At 37.2% G+C, this 17340-nt stretch overlaps 1 protein-coding gene across 2 annotated transcripts in view; it reads left to right on the top strand.

Annotated features, from left to right (window-relative positions):
* PRKD3 (protein kinase D3) overlaps positions 1 to 17340 on the top strand; it is a 44292-nt gene that overhangs the window by 20695 nt on the left and 6257 nt on the right. For both annotated transcript variants that reach the window (XM_059830787.1, XM_009813919.2), the window contains exons 7-15: positions 1612 to 1795; positions 3341 to 3464; positions 6302 to 6379; positions 7994 to 8270; positions 11165 to 11217; positions 11546 to 11618; positions 15314 to 15420; positions 16016 to 16177; positions 16639 to 16737. In XM_059830787.1, the coding sequence (XP_059686770.1) occupies positions 1612 to 1795; positions 3341 to 3464; positions 6302 to 6379; positions 7994 to 8270; positions 11165 to 11217; positions 11546 to 11618; positions 15314 to 15420; positions 16016 to 16177; positions 16639 to 16737 (1157 nt within the window). The remainder of the gene's footprint in view (positions 1 to 1611; positions 1796 to 3340; positions 3465 to 6301; positions 6380 to 7993; positions 8271 to 11164; positions 11218 to 11545; positions 11619 to 15313; positions 15421 to 16015; positions 16178 to 16638; positions 16738 to 17340) is intronic.

Here is a 17340-nt window from a genome sequence, read left to right as displayed (position 1 = left end):
AGTACCATTTTTTGTGACTTTCTCATATCCATGATTTTTAGTGGTTGGAGCTAGCCCAGCAGTTTGTGAGGTAAAAGAGAAAGGAAAAAAACAAGCCAAAAAAACCCAAAAAACCCTACTCTAATTTTTTGAAACCTCAGTTTAAGTAGGACTATTTTCTGACTAGCCCTTACAGAATTGAAAGGGGAAGGTGAGGAACGGTATGTGGCAGTAAGTTTAGAGTCTTATTCTTAGAAGTTTTAGACCAGTGTTAAGCTGATGAAATATGGGGTGGATGAGCAGACAGTGAGGTGGGTTGAAAGCTGGTTGAATGGATGGGCCTAGAGGTTGGTGATCAGTGGCATGAAGTCTAGTTGGAGGCTGGTAACCAGTGGTGTGCCCCAGGGGCCAATACTGTGTCCAGTCCTGTTCAACATCTTCATTAATGATTTGGATGATGGAGCAGAGTGTACCGTCAGCAAGTTTGCTGATGACTGGGAGGACTGGCTGATATGCCAGAGGGCTGTGTTGCTATCCAGAGGGACTCCCGACAGGCTGGAGAAATGGGCTTACAGGGGTTGTTGGACCAGATGACCTCCAGAGGTCCCCTCCAACTTAGACTGTTCTGTCATTGTGTTGCCCAAAATCTTGACCCTTGGCATGGATATTTTTGAGGGGAATGAAACTGATGACATGCAGCAGATCACACCAAACAGTACAAACTGATTCAGAGGCCTGGGCAGCATCCCTCTTAGCCAGTGGGTTCATTACTATTGCATAATGTATCCCATCCGTTCATGCCTGCCTTCTCCAGCTCCAAGGCTCTTGCCTGGGTCTTGAGATTGGTGATCATGGACAATAATGTGCAGCGTGTTGTTGCTGGGGTCTGCTTTCACCACCCTTGTGATGCCAAGGTGCTAGAGTGCATAGTTTGGGAACTACAGTTTCAGACAATTCTTTCATGGACATAAGGAGTCGTTTATTTTTTTGTTCTTTCTCCCACCCTTAACTTGAACTTCCCTCAGACCAAAAAAAAAAAAAGGCTATAAGTGAAAGTATTTGTATGTCTTAATTATTAGTTTTCCACAGTGCAAGTTGTACAGCTTCTGGAAATCTTAAACTTCTGCCGGCAGAGAGTTAGATGTGAATAAGATCTGTTCTGCTTTTCTCTTTCCTGCAATACCACAGTCCCTTTTTTCTCTCGTTTTGCTATTAAGGGCTACAAGGGCAGCCAGAACAGAGTTGGGTTTCTGTTGATGGAGAATTTAATTTGCACAGGAATAATTCTCTGGGTCATCTCTAGCTATCAAAAGGTTATTTTGTACTTAGAACTTGTGGAACAGAATTACTTAATCAGATTTAGGTTTAGATCTTAAGCTTTTCACTCTGTTTCTTTCAATATGATTCTTGTTCTGGTTGGGTCTCTCTTGCCTTGGCATTTAGCAAAAACCAATTGATAATGCTCATTAGCACACTCTGCATCATTTGGCAAAAATTTGAGGATTTTGTATATTCTGATTGTACTTTTATGTTTACTTGCGTAAAAGTGAACTGAAGAAATTTTGTGGAGTTTTTGGTGGGTTTTTTTAATTACATACTTGAAATAGTATCTGAATCCTGTGGTGTTTCCAGAACCTGCTAGCCCAGGCCAGGACTTGGACATGCCAATGGAAGTTGATAGCAGTGAAATGAACAGTGATGGTAGTCGGGGTCTAGATGATGCTGAAGAGCCCTCTCCTCCAGAGGACAAAATCTTCTTCATGGATCCATCTGACCTTGACACAGACAAAGATGAGGAAGCTGTCAAAACCATCAGGTAAGTTATAAGGTGGATTTCTTTGCTCTGGATGTACTTTACTCAATATTTTGAAGTATAGCTTTGAGTAAAACACTTCTGATTAGCCCAGTTTTACTGCTTAAAGTGTCATTTTTTTTCATTATTTTTAACTTGAAACTGCTTTGTAAAGTTATCCTGTCCCACAAAAATCTGAAACATAAGTAAATTAAAATAATAGTCTCTTCTAATTGGAAAAAGTGCTGTGCAATGACTGTTGTCAAAGAAATAAAGCCAGATTATCAAAACATAGTAAAATTTATGGCTTCACTTAACATGCTAAGACATGACTAAGATCTTTGTGACTTTTGCCTAATTTAGTTACTGTTATACATGTGTTGATTTAAAAGGAATGGCTCAAGATATTTTAATGTTCGTGTTACAGTTTGTGTGCATTTTAGAAGTTTGATTTCTATAACTTGAATGTGATTTTTGTGAAGTCTTTGATCTGATAACTGTTACATAGTTCCTTTAATCAAGTTTGGTCTTTTTAGTTTCTGTATTATTCTGAATAGTATCATCCTGATTTTCTTAAGTAATTCTTAATAATGTAAGATCAGTTGTATTAGGTCAAACTAAAGGTCATTTTAGCTCAGTGCTTAATACCAAATATTTGGGGAAGAGCATATAGTGATATCTTCTCAACTTTCAGTGATTTATAGCTCAAGGACTTCCTGAGTTGGAAGTAGCATATTTTTTGTGTTCCACCTCTAGGTAGGATTTTTCCATTTATTTCTAATTGCATTTGAAGCAATTAAAGGTTTGTTGGCATGTACAGCATCCTGTGGCAGCCAATCCTACAGTGTAACTATGTGATGTGTTAAAGCATCCTTACATTTTTGGTTTTGAATCTGCCATGTGATTTTGTGTGTTTACAAACATTTCTGTTAGTGCCACATGTAGGAGCTCTAGTGTTAAACAGGCAACTTAGTGGTTCACTCCATCTTCAGGGCTATTAAAACCTGTACGTTTAGCTAATGGCTCTGTCAGAATGTTAGAGATTGTCAAATCTGTGTCTGCAGGACCATTAATATCCCCAAGCATTGATGAGATTTCCTAGTGCAGCTGTGATTTGAATTAACACACCCCTGTTGATATTTTAATAAATTGAAAGTATGCTTAGATAGGGACCTTTATTAGTGTAATAATAATATGAAGAAGTAGCATAGTCAGCTTAGACAGACAAGAGAAAGTAATAGCAATGCCGATGTTAATTATGTCTTCATGCTGGATTAAGAACAGCAGTATCACTGATTGTTTTGAGAGGATAATTTCTGTAGGTGTCCTCATTCCAGTGTGTTTTTTCTGTGTTCCACAGAGTCATTTAAGTACTGCAATACTTGCAGTAGGAGAGGTAGAGAGAGCTCAGATACCTTATCAATTTCATCTATCAATGAAATAATTTGTATGGGAAGAAAAGGTACCTGTTCTGAAAATTATGGGCTAAATGTGTAGTACCAGTATAATTGCAGTAGTGTTGTATTTTAACTTGTTAAATATTAACTGTTCTATCTTTTTTTTTTTTAGTCCTTCAACAAGCAATAATATTCCTCTCATGAGAGTTGTACAGTCGATCAAGCACACAAAGAGGAAGAGCAGTACAATGGTGAAGGAAGGATGGATGGTCCACTATACTAGTAGAGACAATCTGGTCAGTGACTTTAGTTTCTTCCTACATTAAGTTAAACTGTTTCTCTAAACCAGTGTATTTTATTTCTCTTATTCTGATATTCTGATTTACAGTATAATTTGAAAGAAGTTAGCCATGATGCTCATTATAAAGAAATCTGGTGCAAAGGAGAAACTGTATTTTATTCAAAATTCTTCATGCGGTTATTGAACAGTACTTTTCGCTTTTAAGGAGGAGAAGCATCTCTAAATTGTCTCAAATGAATTGCATGTTTAAGATTTCAGCTTTCCTGAGATAATAATTTGGAATAATTAGCTTATGTTGTCTTTCTGTTTAGCAGTTGAACTAAATATTTGTATCAGTGTTTTTATTCAGCTACATGAAAAGGTGGAAATCATTATAAAGTGATGAGTACTGAAATGGTTGACACTATTATTCTAATGATCTAGGCATTTTTAAATATTTATGTGTAGATATGGGAGCCCTTCATTCCTCTAGCAATTCACTCTATGTAAAAGTAAACATTATTGAACACCATTCCCCCCTCCGCCAAGTCACTATTCCCTTTGATGTCAGTGGAGTCAAGAGTTGTGACTTGACTGGTATGTCCTTGGGTATGCAAGAAGCATCCTCCAAAAAGACTACGTTGTTTGTTTCCAGTGTTACCAATAATGATCTCCTAATTGAATGTTCTTAGGTAAGCTCCTTGGTTTTGTGTACTGAGGAGGAAGATAAGGAAGAATAACTGGGTTCCTTAGAGTTGTCTGATGGGAGGGAGTGAATCCTCTTGTCTTTTGGTAGATGAATGAAAAGCATGAAGTCAAGAAGTTCCCAGATCTTGTGAAGCACAGTGTGTCGTATTAAGACTGTTCATGAAAGGCAGCATAAATGCTTTTGCATTCTTTGTCTCTACGCGGGAGTCTGATGGAAGGGGATTTCAGGAATTCAGAGAAGCAAAGTTATTTAAGTTCTGTTGAAATCAAGCTGAGGGGTGATACTAGTCAGCTCAGGTTACTGTAGTGTTTTTACTTTTTGTGATTGTCAGCTATATAGATCACTGTAAGTGGAGTGTCAGAAACTGCCTTAAAAAACCATTTCTTTAAAGTACAGTTTTCTAGTATCTAGATGTATTTATCACAAAATAAAGTAAGTATCTAGTATGTTTCAGGTGAGATTCTAGCCAAGGCTGCTTAACAGACACAATTATTATCAACTGTGGAAAAACTAAGGCCAGGTAGTAGACGAAGATGAATAGCTCCAGCAGTGTTCAGGGCAGACCTGGTATTTGGCTCTGATTTAACCTTTCAGTACAGCCAGTACATTTTTCCATGGACTTTTATGTACCTCCTCATAGAACAGTGATCAGATCGTACACCTTAGCTTAGTTTGATTTTTTTTTCATCTGTCAGTCTGGCTGCTACCTAGATGACATCTACCAAAAAAGGGCATTCAAGTAAAGTGGAGTATTCTGCCCCAAAGCATGATACCTTGATCCAAACAAGATCTCATAGAGCTTCCTAGTGGCAGGAGACCATCAGCTATTTCCCTTGACCACTCCTGCTGTCAGCAATGTCAGACTATTTCCTATTCCTGAAACAACTTGAGCTTTCTGTCAGTTCCAACGAGGTTCATTTTAACGGCAGTATCTGTATACCTCTTGCTGACCCTGGATAACAAGATATTTCACCCTTTATAATGAGTAGTTTCTGTATCATCGTTTGTATTCTTTTCCTCACTCGGAGCCCATCCTTTCTCAGAATACACTATGGGCGGATTTTTGAATCCCTGAGCGAGTTACCAACCTGTTCCTTAATCCCCCCCCACCGAAGTCTTTCCTGAGTCATGATTTACTAAAGAGCATATACGTCCAAAGGGCAGGTTCACCCTTATGCTTTCATGCCATCTCCATTCAGTCCTGGCTGGAAATTCCATTTAGTTAAATCCATTCATGTCCTAGCTTTCTTTGTCTAACTCCTACAGGTAGTCTTAACTTCCCCATGATCGAAGTGATTTAAGCTCTGCTGTATTATGTTTCAAACTAGTGTCATCCTAGGCCAGAGTTAAGGGTCTTGGATTTTTGCCACAAAAAAATGAAAATGGGTTTCTAACTATATAAGCATAGTGCAAGCAAAGCAAGTTAGGTTCATACAGCCATATTAGCTTTCTAAAAGCTTCTTTGTTTTGAGGGATGTTCCTCTACTTAAAATTACAAGACTGTTACGTGCAACAGCTTATTCATATTACTTCATGGTGGAGATGATATTTCTCATTGGTGGAGACTTCCAGAAAATGGCTATTTAGTCTGTCTTGATTTTTATTTCTTTTTTTCCCCAAGATATTTTGTCCACTTGTATCTCATAATCTCTCTTGCCACTGTGTGCTTTTGACCTTCTAGAATTCTGTATTGACAAAAGAATTAAGGAATTGTTAGGCTTGCTCAGTCCTTGAACTCTTGCAATGTTGGTGTGAGGGCACAGAGGGAGAAAGCATGACTCCCACAATTGTTACTAAATTAAAATAATTCAGGTTTTTTGAGCACGTGCACCTGGAGTGAAACCTGTGTAGGTGAGTGTTTTTCCTGTATGCGATAACTGCTGTTGTCACTGCTATTACTGTAAGGTAAGTGATTTTTTTTTTTTTTCTGGTTTGTGGAAATTATTTTGAGCTGCCTCTTGAGTTTCAAAAAAAAAATCTTTATTCCCAAAGTGTATGTTTTCATCTACCTAGTCTAAGATGCAACTGTAGATTAACCTTAGTTGATTATCTTAGTCATTTAAAGCATTTCTCATTTAAATAAACTTATAACAAAAGCCATACCATTGATTTATTCCTTATGTTATTGTACTGTGCATTTTTAGAGAAAAAGACATTATTGGAGACTGGACAGCAAATGCCTCACACTATTTCAAAATGAATCTGGAACAAAATATTACAAGGTAATTAATGATGAGTAATTATGTTGCACTTGATTTACTCAGTGCTTTATAGATCTGAAATCTACTTGTGAACAGTATAAGTATTATGTCTATTTCCCAATCTTTTTTAATCAAAACTGTGACAGGTTAATTGTTGGCCAAAGCTTGTAAGTGAGAAGAACCAAGACTAACTCTGAGAAGTTGCTTGCAGCTCCTGTTCTAATCCCCTTGAGTATGTCTCTCCTTACATTTTACATGTACAGTTCTCCTGAATTGTGTAGCATATTAAGCTTTCTTCACAATTACCAGAGAATTTGTTTAGCCACCAGCCTAATGAAGGCTAGGATTTTTGCATTCTAAAAGTAGTGACTGAAAGTTTGCATGTTTATGTATTTTATTTTGAGGTTCCCAAAATCAAATTATTCCCAACTGTACAACTGAAAGTTGCAAGCAAGATTTAGAGGAAAATATACTGTGCAGCCTGGTGTTATATAAGTGAAACTTAGCAATAAGTTTAGTATATTGTTAATATAGTAATGTGTTCAATGGTGGAATATTCAGAAAATGTGTTCGAATGTATAAACAGGATTTTTCCCTTTCTTGTCTTACACTTTTAGGTGGGGGTCCAAATCTTGCAGCTTCTTCCTTTATAACATCTCTAAGATCAAGCCTTTTCTCTGTACACCCAGCTAAACTTGCCCAGATCCTTTTCATCCCTATCTTGACCAATGCAGTGTCTTCTTCTCAGACCTCCCTGATACTTGTCTTGCCCTGTGCATTCAAAACACAGCTGGTAAAATATGTTCCTTGCTTGTTGCTCCGTTATGTACTGTTTTTAGTCCTGCTTTGACTTGCCCCTTTGCCCCCCTTTTTTTAACTGCTTAAATCTCAGTTTATTTGTCTTTGCTGTTAGAATCATTTGCAGTTGTTGCCTTTACATTTATTTGCTCTTCATCTTAATCAGCTACTGTCTCTTATCCCCCTAATGTCAGCCTGGTGTTCACCTGCTTGTTCACTACTCTTGCAAGTGATGTGCACCTGTACACCTTCCCATATATGTGGAATGTCCTCCTCCAGCTAGTGTGAACTTCCAGCCATTTCTTCCTTCAGATCTGTTCTCTAGTACTGCTTGTACCATGATCTTAAACTGACAAGGTAGAGGCGTCAGTAGAAAGGGTTAATATCTGTATGAAAGAGAATCTTTACCCAAAACATTCAGATATGTAAAGCAGTACCTACTGACTAGCTTATATAACCACATCCTCTTCTTAATGTTGTCTTGTTTCACTTTTTTTGCCTGTCATGTTCTTCTCTAGCTGAGCTGTATAAACTACAGGGGGAAAATGGTCATTCTATAGTTGTGCATCATTTGTATGCGGTAGGCGCATGTCTCATGCTGAATATAAGAGAGCTGTGGTGGGGCTGGAAGTCTATCTAGGCTTGTATAGAGGAAATCAGAAAACTGGGTGGGCAATGGTCATGCCCAATTTGACATTAGTTATGAAGCTTGGCATTTTGGTTTTAGTATTTTGATATATTTGCTTTGATTTCTTTGCAAACCCTTTAAGTTTTGAATATCAGTATATTAAATGTTATGTGCCTTTTCATTTTTTAATTTTTAATATTTTTCTTCAGGAGATTCCACTTTCAGAAATTCTCCAGGTGGCTCAGCCTCGAGATTTTTCAAGCGTGGTGCAGGGCAGCAACCCATACTGTTTTGAGATCATCACTGACACGATGGTGTACTTTGTGGGCGAAAACAATGGCAGCAGTCATCACAGTCCTGTTCTTGCTGCCACCGGAGTTGGACTTGACGTAGCTCAGGGCTGGGAGAAAGCCATTCGTCAGGCTTTGATGCCAGTGACTCCTCAAGCTAGCGTTTGCACTGCTGCAGGACAAGGAAAAGATCACAGTAAGCAGGCAGACAAGGCACTATTACTCATATTCTGAAGCTGTTAATGGTAGAGATTACTTTCAGAAAAGTGCTTATTTAGAGTGAAGTATTGTCTGTCTATTCTCTGCTGAACTTGGTCCATAATTTTCCACAAGTCTTTAAAAACTGACACTCAGGTTTGTGGAGGGTGGGCAAATCCTTCAATCTGTTGTAGCAGGAAGGTAGTAGTTAAGAATCAGATTTACAATATGAATGCATACTGCAGAGCTTTATTGTAGGAGCATTAAGAACTCACACATAGTTGCTGGATGTAAAAAGGGACCATCATTTAGATATTTCTAATATACTTAAAAAAAAAAATATTCAGATTATATACATATACTCTGAAAGAACTAAATTTGGATGCTTTTGATGTTATCCCCATATTTTATTTTTTTGTTTTAAATCTGTGAGATGGCAGTAGCTAAGGAGAAGAAAAGGAGTTAATGATGCAATGTAAATACTTCCAGTGATGGAAAGAACTTTTGCTGAGCTGTGGGTAGTAATAAAAAGTACTCTATTCTTCTTTTTACGCACCTGTCCACCCTTTCTTTCTCTGGCACAGGATCATATTCATTACCAAGGCTCCACTAAACTATATATTGTGTTCTTTCTCTTCAGACATCTTCTTGTTCCTTGCAACAGCATTCATTCAGATTCTGTACTGAGATTTAGGCTTTCATTCTTCAGCTTCCTTTCATCTTCCAGCTACTCCTTAATATTTTAGTGAAATTTTCTTCTGCAGGAGATTCTGATTAGTTTCTCTGTCTTTGATTTCTGGCTACTCTGGAAATACTAGTCTGAGGTAAAGGCACTTTCTGAAAATGGAACCATGGTCTGAAACGGTAAACTATGAAATGCCAGTACTGGTATATGTATTTAATTACAGTGAAGAAACATACCTGCAAGATGGTACCTCATAACTGGCCTTATACATACATAAAATGCCACTTTTGATATGAAATTCTTAGTTCCAAATTATTTATGTACCAAAACTCTAAAAAGCTCACAGAACGTCCGTTCATCCCTCTCCTTCCTACACACTGTGAGCCATGAAATGTGTCCCGAGAGCCTTTAAGAAAATCAGACTTTTAGTTAAAAACCAAAAGCCTCAAATATGTTCTTTTAATTTAAAAGACCAAAAGAGGAGGGAGACATTGCTAGTGCTTGAAATATTTGCAGCAGCAGGGAATTTGTAGTGTCAAAATGTCCACAAGACACTAGCTAGTCAGTTTATATGGCATTCTAGGCAGAAAGTAGCTGAAAATGAGGATGCTTTTCCAGTCTGACCTATGGGAAAGAGTCCTTTCTGACCTTGTACCTAGTGGTTGGGTGGGAAGTTTCTTTGTAGGATGTTTCTGAGCTGAAATTAGAAAGATAAGATTAAGTAAGCTGTTACCAGGTATAGATGACATGTTGAATCCTGGCATTACTGACATCTTCAGAAGTGACAGTTTTTTAGCCCTTATTCTCATGCCTTTCAGACACTAGAAAGAATGTGTTTATTTGCAAATAGCAACTCAATCTCTTATCTACCAGATATTTTGTATTCTGTGGCCATCTGTGGAGAAGGGTTCCCTGTGTTCTCTTTAAACAGTTTCAAAAACTGTATCTTTACTTTCTAGCTACTTTGTTTCAACCTTGCTGCAGTTTGTGTTGACCTTAGTAACTTTTTGTCTGCCTTCTTTCTTGTTTTTCCTTGTGTTCTGTACTGTATTCCAGTACAGACTTGACTATAGTCAATAATCATAGACATATGCAAGGCTGTAATTCCAGTTCATATTTCAGATGCAGTATTCAGAGTGTCTTTGAGAACTAATATTTGTTGCTATCTTAAGTCTGTAAATTCCTTCTTTGAGATAAAGTAAAGGTGGCAAAAATCAGATATAGGCATTTTCTTTGTTCTCTGAAATCTCAACGCTCTTCTTACGGTGGTAAAGGCTCTTCTCAAAGTGCTAGTAAATCTATAGTGTATCTTCTATCCACCTTGTAGGTGAATTTGTTCTACTCTTTTTTTTCCTTTTTTTTTTTTTTGAATTAACATAACAAACGATAGGTGTCCATTTGTCTGAGACGCTTCACCTTTTTCTTGGAAGTCAAAGGAAAAGGGTGCTTTCTGCCTTCCTTGATGTACCTCTTCTTGTCCGTGCATCATAATGTTATTCCTGCAATGAAAACTTTGTGTCAACATCTGCTGCAGGCTGAAAAATTCTGTAGTTTTATCTGGTGCTTTTACTTGCAAATCGGACTTCCTAGGTGTGCTCCTGTATTCCACAGATTGATATGCTTCTGTAGTTTGTCCATGAAACAAAGATTGTTTATATTATGGGTTTTATTGCTTTTTTTAATTATCAGGTCTTCTGTTACTTGCTTTGCTTGATTTGTTTCCTTTTCTTATGCACTAATTCTGTATATCTTGATGCAACAGTAAATTAGTAACCACATTAATTTGACTATATGGGACCTACCTGGTCCTCTTCACTGTATTTTTCTATATTACTACCAGAAATTCTTAGTACCTTAATGAACTCTGATACAATTGCCATGTTACTATTGCTTTTGGTTTTCCAGCTCTCTATTGTGTACACACTCGTACTGTTCTACTGTTTTTGTAATCAGTGATATGACAAAAATAGACAAATAATCCCAGCAAAACTCCCATAATTTATCATAATTTACCATAAATTTATCTAATAAATCTGTGAAATTTGGGTTCCAGGGTATGATGTTTCTGCTTAACATCAATAAAAATTGTTTCACCATGACTGGGTTAGAAGTCAGTAAAGTTTTTCTTGTTTGTTTGTTTTCCCCTTTTTACTAGAAAAAGCCTGCCCTTCCTATTTACTTACTGAGTTATATCTTTTTTATTGCAGAAGAGTTATCTCTAAGCATCTCTGTTTCAAATTGCCAGGTGCAGGAGAATGTGGTGAGTCATACGCATTGTATAATAATGGTGTTTATTTACCTGGGTATTACAAAGTAATTGGTAGCAACAGTGTCTGGATGAGAAAGCAACACCAGGGTATTGTAGGTAAAGAAGTCTGTGTTATAGACAGGAAGTTCCTGCTGCAGCACAGCTAAGTGGATCCATTTCAGGAAAGGCTTGTTGTGTTTTTCCACTCCATTCAGGGTAATGATGGCACCCTTCAAAGTTTGATTAACATAAAATGTAAATACAGCTTAGCTGGTACTAATAAGCTCATGAACATTTTGATTACTCCTGATATTTGTGATTTCTTTTTTTCATGCATTAGGATATCAGCTCTGTGTACCAAATATTTGCTGATGAAGTGCTGGGTTCTGGTCAGTTTGGTATTGTATATGGAGGTAAATTACATTAGATTCCATTATGCATTTATTAAGATAGAATGTCTGTCTGCTTGATATAATTAGCCTTTTCATACTTGCTTATCTGTATCTAGAATGTCGAGGTGAAGTTTATCTTGTTAAAAGTTTTGTTTGGATTATTTTACTGTGTGTCTCTGCAGTTTTATGTACGGTATTTCTTACAATTAATTTTCTGCATTTAGAGTTTCACATTGGTGTCAAAACTGGTTTAGAATATGCATTGCATTTTGACCACAGTTAAATACAAAGCAACCTCTAGTCTGAATTTGGCCTTGCTTAATGGGTTTTTTTAATTGCAAATTCTAACTCTGTCTGTATTACACAGTAATAGAAGTCATGTATTTAAGGAGGCTGTCAGTTATACCTGCTTTTAATGTTATCTGAGATATGTGGCCAAAAGCAATTAAAAAAAATATGTATTTTCATTTGTGCTTTGACAGTATTTATGCAAATATATTATTGACATATTTAATGCAAACAGTTTCATTACAAATTTCTGTGTGCAGGATAAAGTAGAGGGAGGAATTCTTTGTCAAGAGGTCTCTGTTTTAGGTTTCAAATGTAGTTTATCACTCAGTTTTTAAAAACTACTATTGCAACATATAACTTGTTTATAGTATGTAATCACAAAAAGAAGACATACTAGAAATGCATCATATGAACTTGTTTTTTTGGTTTTTTTTTTCTTTTTTTATAATACCATGTGTTGCATCTCAAGTGTTGAGAAAACCACAGACGATAAATCTGGAAAGAAAGAAAAAGTGATAACTAATTTAAAAGTGGTAACCTGTCTGCTTCTGTCATGTTGTCTTTCTAGTCAGGAAGTATTGTGGCTGTGATTTCTCTGTGTGCCAATTGTGTAGTTAAATACTTTTCTCTATTAATTCTGAACTGCTTGATGGAAATGCAGTTTGTGATTTTTATATCACTCTTGAGAGAGGTCTGGTTTTTTTTGCCCTGTATGTCTTAAAGCATAGTTAGAATCGAAATATGCTCCCTCTCTCATGAATAGAACATGCAGAAATGCAGGCAGTAGTTTAATGTTTTGATTTTATTTCTATATATACTCTCCTAAATTGCCTTTTAGATAAATCTTAGCTTGGTATTTTTCATGATTCAGTGCTTATAAATTCTTATAATAAATGCTTATAAAAGGCTTTTATTGTCTTAAATCTTTTCAGTTAAAGGTGCCTTAAAATATATAGGGTATACATACTCACTTCCTTAAGATAAAATCACAAGCTGAAAGAGCAAGAAAAGAGAATATAAAAGAACATTCTTTTGCTGGCTCTGCACACTGCTTAATTGTTGCTGGTGTTTGGTGAGGCTAGATCTGGTAACTTGGCTTGGGGAGACTAGATCCAGTAATGTTGGCTTCTCCCCACCTGTGTAGCTGTACTGAAATAATGGTAACAAAACCTTTTACTTAAACAAATAAAGGTAAAATTAAGTTGCTTACATTGTTGTGGCATTTGCTTTTTTGGTTTTTTGTTGTTTGTTTTGGTCTTCTGTTCTGAATAAACATTTACAAATTGTAAATCAAGAGGTTATAGGATATTGATATGCAACTCCTGTTTCTTTCAGTGAGAACAATTTCCCTCCTCTTTTCCTATTCTGGTTGGTTTTGAAGGGTCTGAAAAATGGAGACAGAAAAAAAAAAATTCTTCGGTTTTTACTGATGTAAAACTTGCCCTGAAACCTGGTTGGTTGTGTTTTACTTAGGAAAAGGAATTTTCAAGCTGTTTTTCTGTTAATCTTTCTTCATGTTCAATTTTTAGCTGTAGTCTAGCTTCTGTAGTTAAGTGTTTTGTTAGTTTGATGGTTTTGCTTTACGTTCTCTTGCAACCTAGCATTTGTCTTCTGGCTTTTGCATCTAGTTTGTAATTGACGGTATTTCTGCTACATTTTAATATACTTTGATGTCTATTGGAGCCAGAGTCACTGTCCCTGAATCTAGGGTTTTACTTAAATTATAGCTGGGTGCTGTGATTTCTAGTATTTTGCCTAAGAATTGCCAAGTTGTTACAGACAAAATGACAAAACTCACCGGATCTCTCTCTTTCAAGACTTCTGGCTTTATGCTGTTGTCTGGTGCAGTCCATTATACAGTGTATGCTTTCCTTAGGACTAATGTTATCTTTTTAAAATTTATTTTTTGCTCTCCAATTGTTAGTTCTATTTGGTAACCTTGTAAACCTTTTTGGACCTTGAGTGATGTCTCCATTGACTGCCTTACTTCATCCGGTGGAAATAAGCCTGGTTTTGACCCTTTATTCATGGTGATGTTTAAGGCAGGTGCATTAGCTGCTTGGCACAGCAGTTGTTGGAGCAATTCCTATGCCTTGCCTAAGCCCTGGCCACCAGTACTTGACTGCAGAGCAGCCGGTGAGGCCTGGCTGGGTGGTTAGCGAGGCGTAGCTGGGCTCCCCATAGCAGTGCAAGTAGAGTCCTCTGTGCCGCTTGCACTGTAGTGGTGTGTGTCATCCGTTTTCCTAAAATGGCTTCCAAATCCTTCACTGAGCAGGTAATGACCTTTTTCCTTTGGTGCAGATTTACTGTTCTATATTAGTTTAGTATTAAATGTCTTAGATTATCAAGGTTTTGCAGTGTGTCATCCCATTAACCTCTCTGATATGAATGTAATAGAAGTCAGTTCAGCAGTTGTGGAGAAGCTGGGTAAGCATTTACAGCTACTCACTTAGCCCTTGAAACTTCCTATCTGTATGCTGCAGAATGGCCTCTAGTTGCGCCAGGGGAGGTTCAGGCTGGATATTAGGAAAAAGTTCTTTACTGAGAGAGTAGTGAAACATTGGAATAGGCTGCCCAGGGAGGTGGTAGAGTCACCCTCCCTGGAGGTGTTCAAGGAGCGTGTGGATGTGGCATTGTGGGATGTGGCTTGATGGGCATGGAGCTGTGTGGTGTTCGGTGGGTTGGTTTTTGGTGTGTTGTGGTTTGTTGTTGTTGTGTGGTGTGTTGTGGGGTTTTTTTGGGTTTTTTTTTTGGTTTTTTTTGGTTGGACTTGATGATCTTACAGGTCTTTTCCAACCTTAGTGATTCTGTGATTCTGATTCTGAGAATGCTTCTCATTTAGCTGATGCAGGTTGCAGCAAGGAATAGTATTTGGTGCTATCAGCACATTTTTATTTTTTTTCTTACCACAACAGGCTGCCTCCTGGGTGTTAAATGTGTTGCTCTTCATGGCACATAATTACCCATATATTCCCGTAGAGTATTAGGTATAACTTCCTGTGCATGTGGAGCCCATAAAAGTAGGAAACCACTGGAGAAGACTTGTAAATCTTTCTTCACATTTTTCTTGAATAGTTTTGTTGTTTGTTTTTTTTACAGGAGAGGCAATGTTCTGTGGGAGTAGGTATTACTTGCTCATGTGCAAGTCCCTTGCACAAACAAAAACTTTGCCTAATACATCTAATGTCACTGTGCATACCTGACAGGAGAGTAGTAACTACTTTAAAATTTATCTACAACCCTCCTGTTGAGGCTGATCACTTGTTGTTACTTATATACCAGTTGCAATTTTAAATATAAATATAGTAATATTGTACGTTTGTGCAAAATACTCTTGTTTCCCCACAAAAGGAATTTCTGCTTTAATGTTTTATAGCTATGAATAATTTCTGCCTCTTCATGGCTGACATTGACTTTCTATTTAGGAAAACATAGGAAGACTGGAAGAGATGTGGCTATCAAAGTCATTGACAAGATGAGGTTTCCAACTAAACAGGAAAGTCAGCTTCGTAATGAAGTAGCCATTCTCCAGGTACAAAAGTATTTTTGGATCACATTGGAATTTGTCTCAAGCGATTAATAAGATTTTATAATGTGTGTAAGTGCTCTGAATTGATTTCTAAATCTATGTATGTGATTTCTGAGTCTTTTTGTAAGAGGGAATCTTAGAAGAGCGGGAATTCCTGAGTATTTGGTAGAATTGATAACTTGGCAATGGTGTCTACCCACTATAGGGGATCCACTGAAGACAGGTACTCTGTCTCCATGTTGTCTCCTGCAGGTAGCAGGAAACTCTGTATTATTTTTAGCTGTCTTCCACTACTGGCTCCTCAGTCTATGAGTGTTATTCTTGCGTGTTCTGTACTCGAGTTACTGAGTGTATCAAGTGTAAAATTAATCATTACGGATAATTTGTGTTAAAACAAGCGAGTCTTAGTAGTGATAATTGACATGTTTCATGGGTTGACGTTTATGTTTCAAGCTAGTTTCTTGCCACAGACTTTCTGTTTTTTCATCTCTAACTCTCCACTTAACAGCTTTCTGATTTGAAGTACAATGTTTTTGTGTAATTCGGGATATTGTATACTGGTTTATTTTAGTGATGTACCTATACTACTTTATTTTAGAATTTGCACCACCCTGGGATTGTGAACCTGGAATGTATGTTTGAAACCCCAGAACGGGTCTTTGTTGTGATGGAAAAGCTGCATGGGGATATGCTAGAGATGATTCTTTCCAGTGAGAAAAGTCGACTTCCAGAACGAATAACTAAGTTCATGGTCACTCAGGTTGGCATTCAGTCTCTCATCTTTGAGAGGAAAGGCTAGATTTGTCATTTGTAATTAAGTGAGAAGGGGTTTCCTGTACTGTTATGTAAAAGAGACAGCACAGTGGGCTGCATATCTAATGAAAGTTGAATAAACATGAAAATAATTTTGAATGTTAATTATGTTAATTTTTTTGCCCTTCTTTCCCAAGACATAACATTATGGACATCCAAAGATGCATGTCAAAACAGTAAGCATTCAAAAAGACAGAGAGGGAGGAGGGGAAAAAAAGAAAAAAAGGAAAATCAAACCCATCAGTTTCAAGTATTGATAGGCTGGAAAAAAAATAGTACTCGCACAGTATAGATGTGTTAATTCCTGAAGGCTGTGTTGATACAAATTACTGTATTGCTTAGTGTGTGTGGCTTTTGATACTTTTGATCCACTTGAATAGTTCTGAAAATGTTCTTTCCTTTTTGTAGATACTTGTTGCTTTGAGGAATTTACACTTCAAGAATATTGTGCACTGTGATTTAAAACCGGAAAATGTACTGCTAGCATCAGCAGAGCCATTCCCTCAAGTGAGTGAAGATTAAAAAATAATTCTTTCATCACTTTTCATTGTTCTTTTTTTTAAGAAATACAGGCATTGCAGCTTAAATGTGACCTCCTATTGGATTGTTCAACTGGCTTAGTCTAGAAGTACTTGAACATGTATTATAGTTGTCTTTATTTTGCTTCCAACTCTTAGCCTAGCTTTATGCTCAATGATCTGTTTCAGTTTCTTTCCCCTCAGACATGGATCATGTCTCACAACAATGCTGTGCACCAGCATTCTTCATTCCAAGGAGCCTGAGAAGCACAACTACTGCCAACACTTAGCAAAAGTCTGTGTAGACGGCATCTATTTTTATGCTTGTGAAGAGTGCATGGAAATTGGTTTTCTGGATTAGTGAGAATAGTCCAGTGGAAAAGGCATGAGACTAGAAGCTTCAAGACCAGTCCTCATTTCTGTTCCAGTGCTGTTTGACCCTGGGAAACAAATTCTTCCTTGTTGTACATCTCCCTCTCCTCCTTGCTCTTGTCTGCCTTGCTTATAAGATGTGAAAAGGGACTGGCTCATTTGTCACTGGTCTTGCTCGGGGATCTTCATCATCAGTGTGTGTGATACTGCATTGTAATAT

Source organism: Gavia stellata, chromosome 2 (assembly GCF_030936135.1).
Source record: "Gavia stellata isolate bGavSte3 chromosome 2, bGavSte3.hap2, whole genome shotgun sequence".
NCBI lineage: Eukaryota > Metazoa > Chordata > Aves > Gaviiformes > Gaviidae > Gavia > Gavia stellata.
The sequence above is the reverse complement of the archived record's forward strand: the minus strand, read 5'-3'. Positions and strand labels throughout refer to the sequence as shown.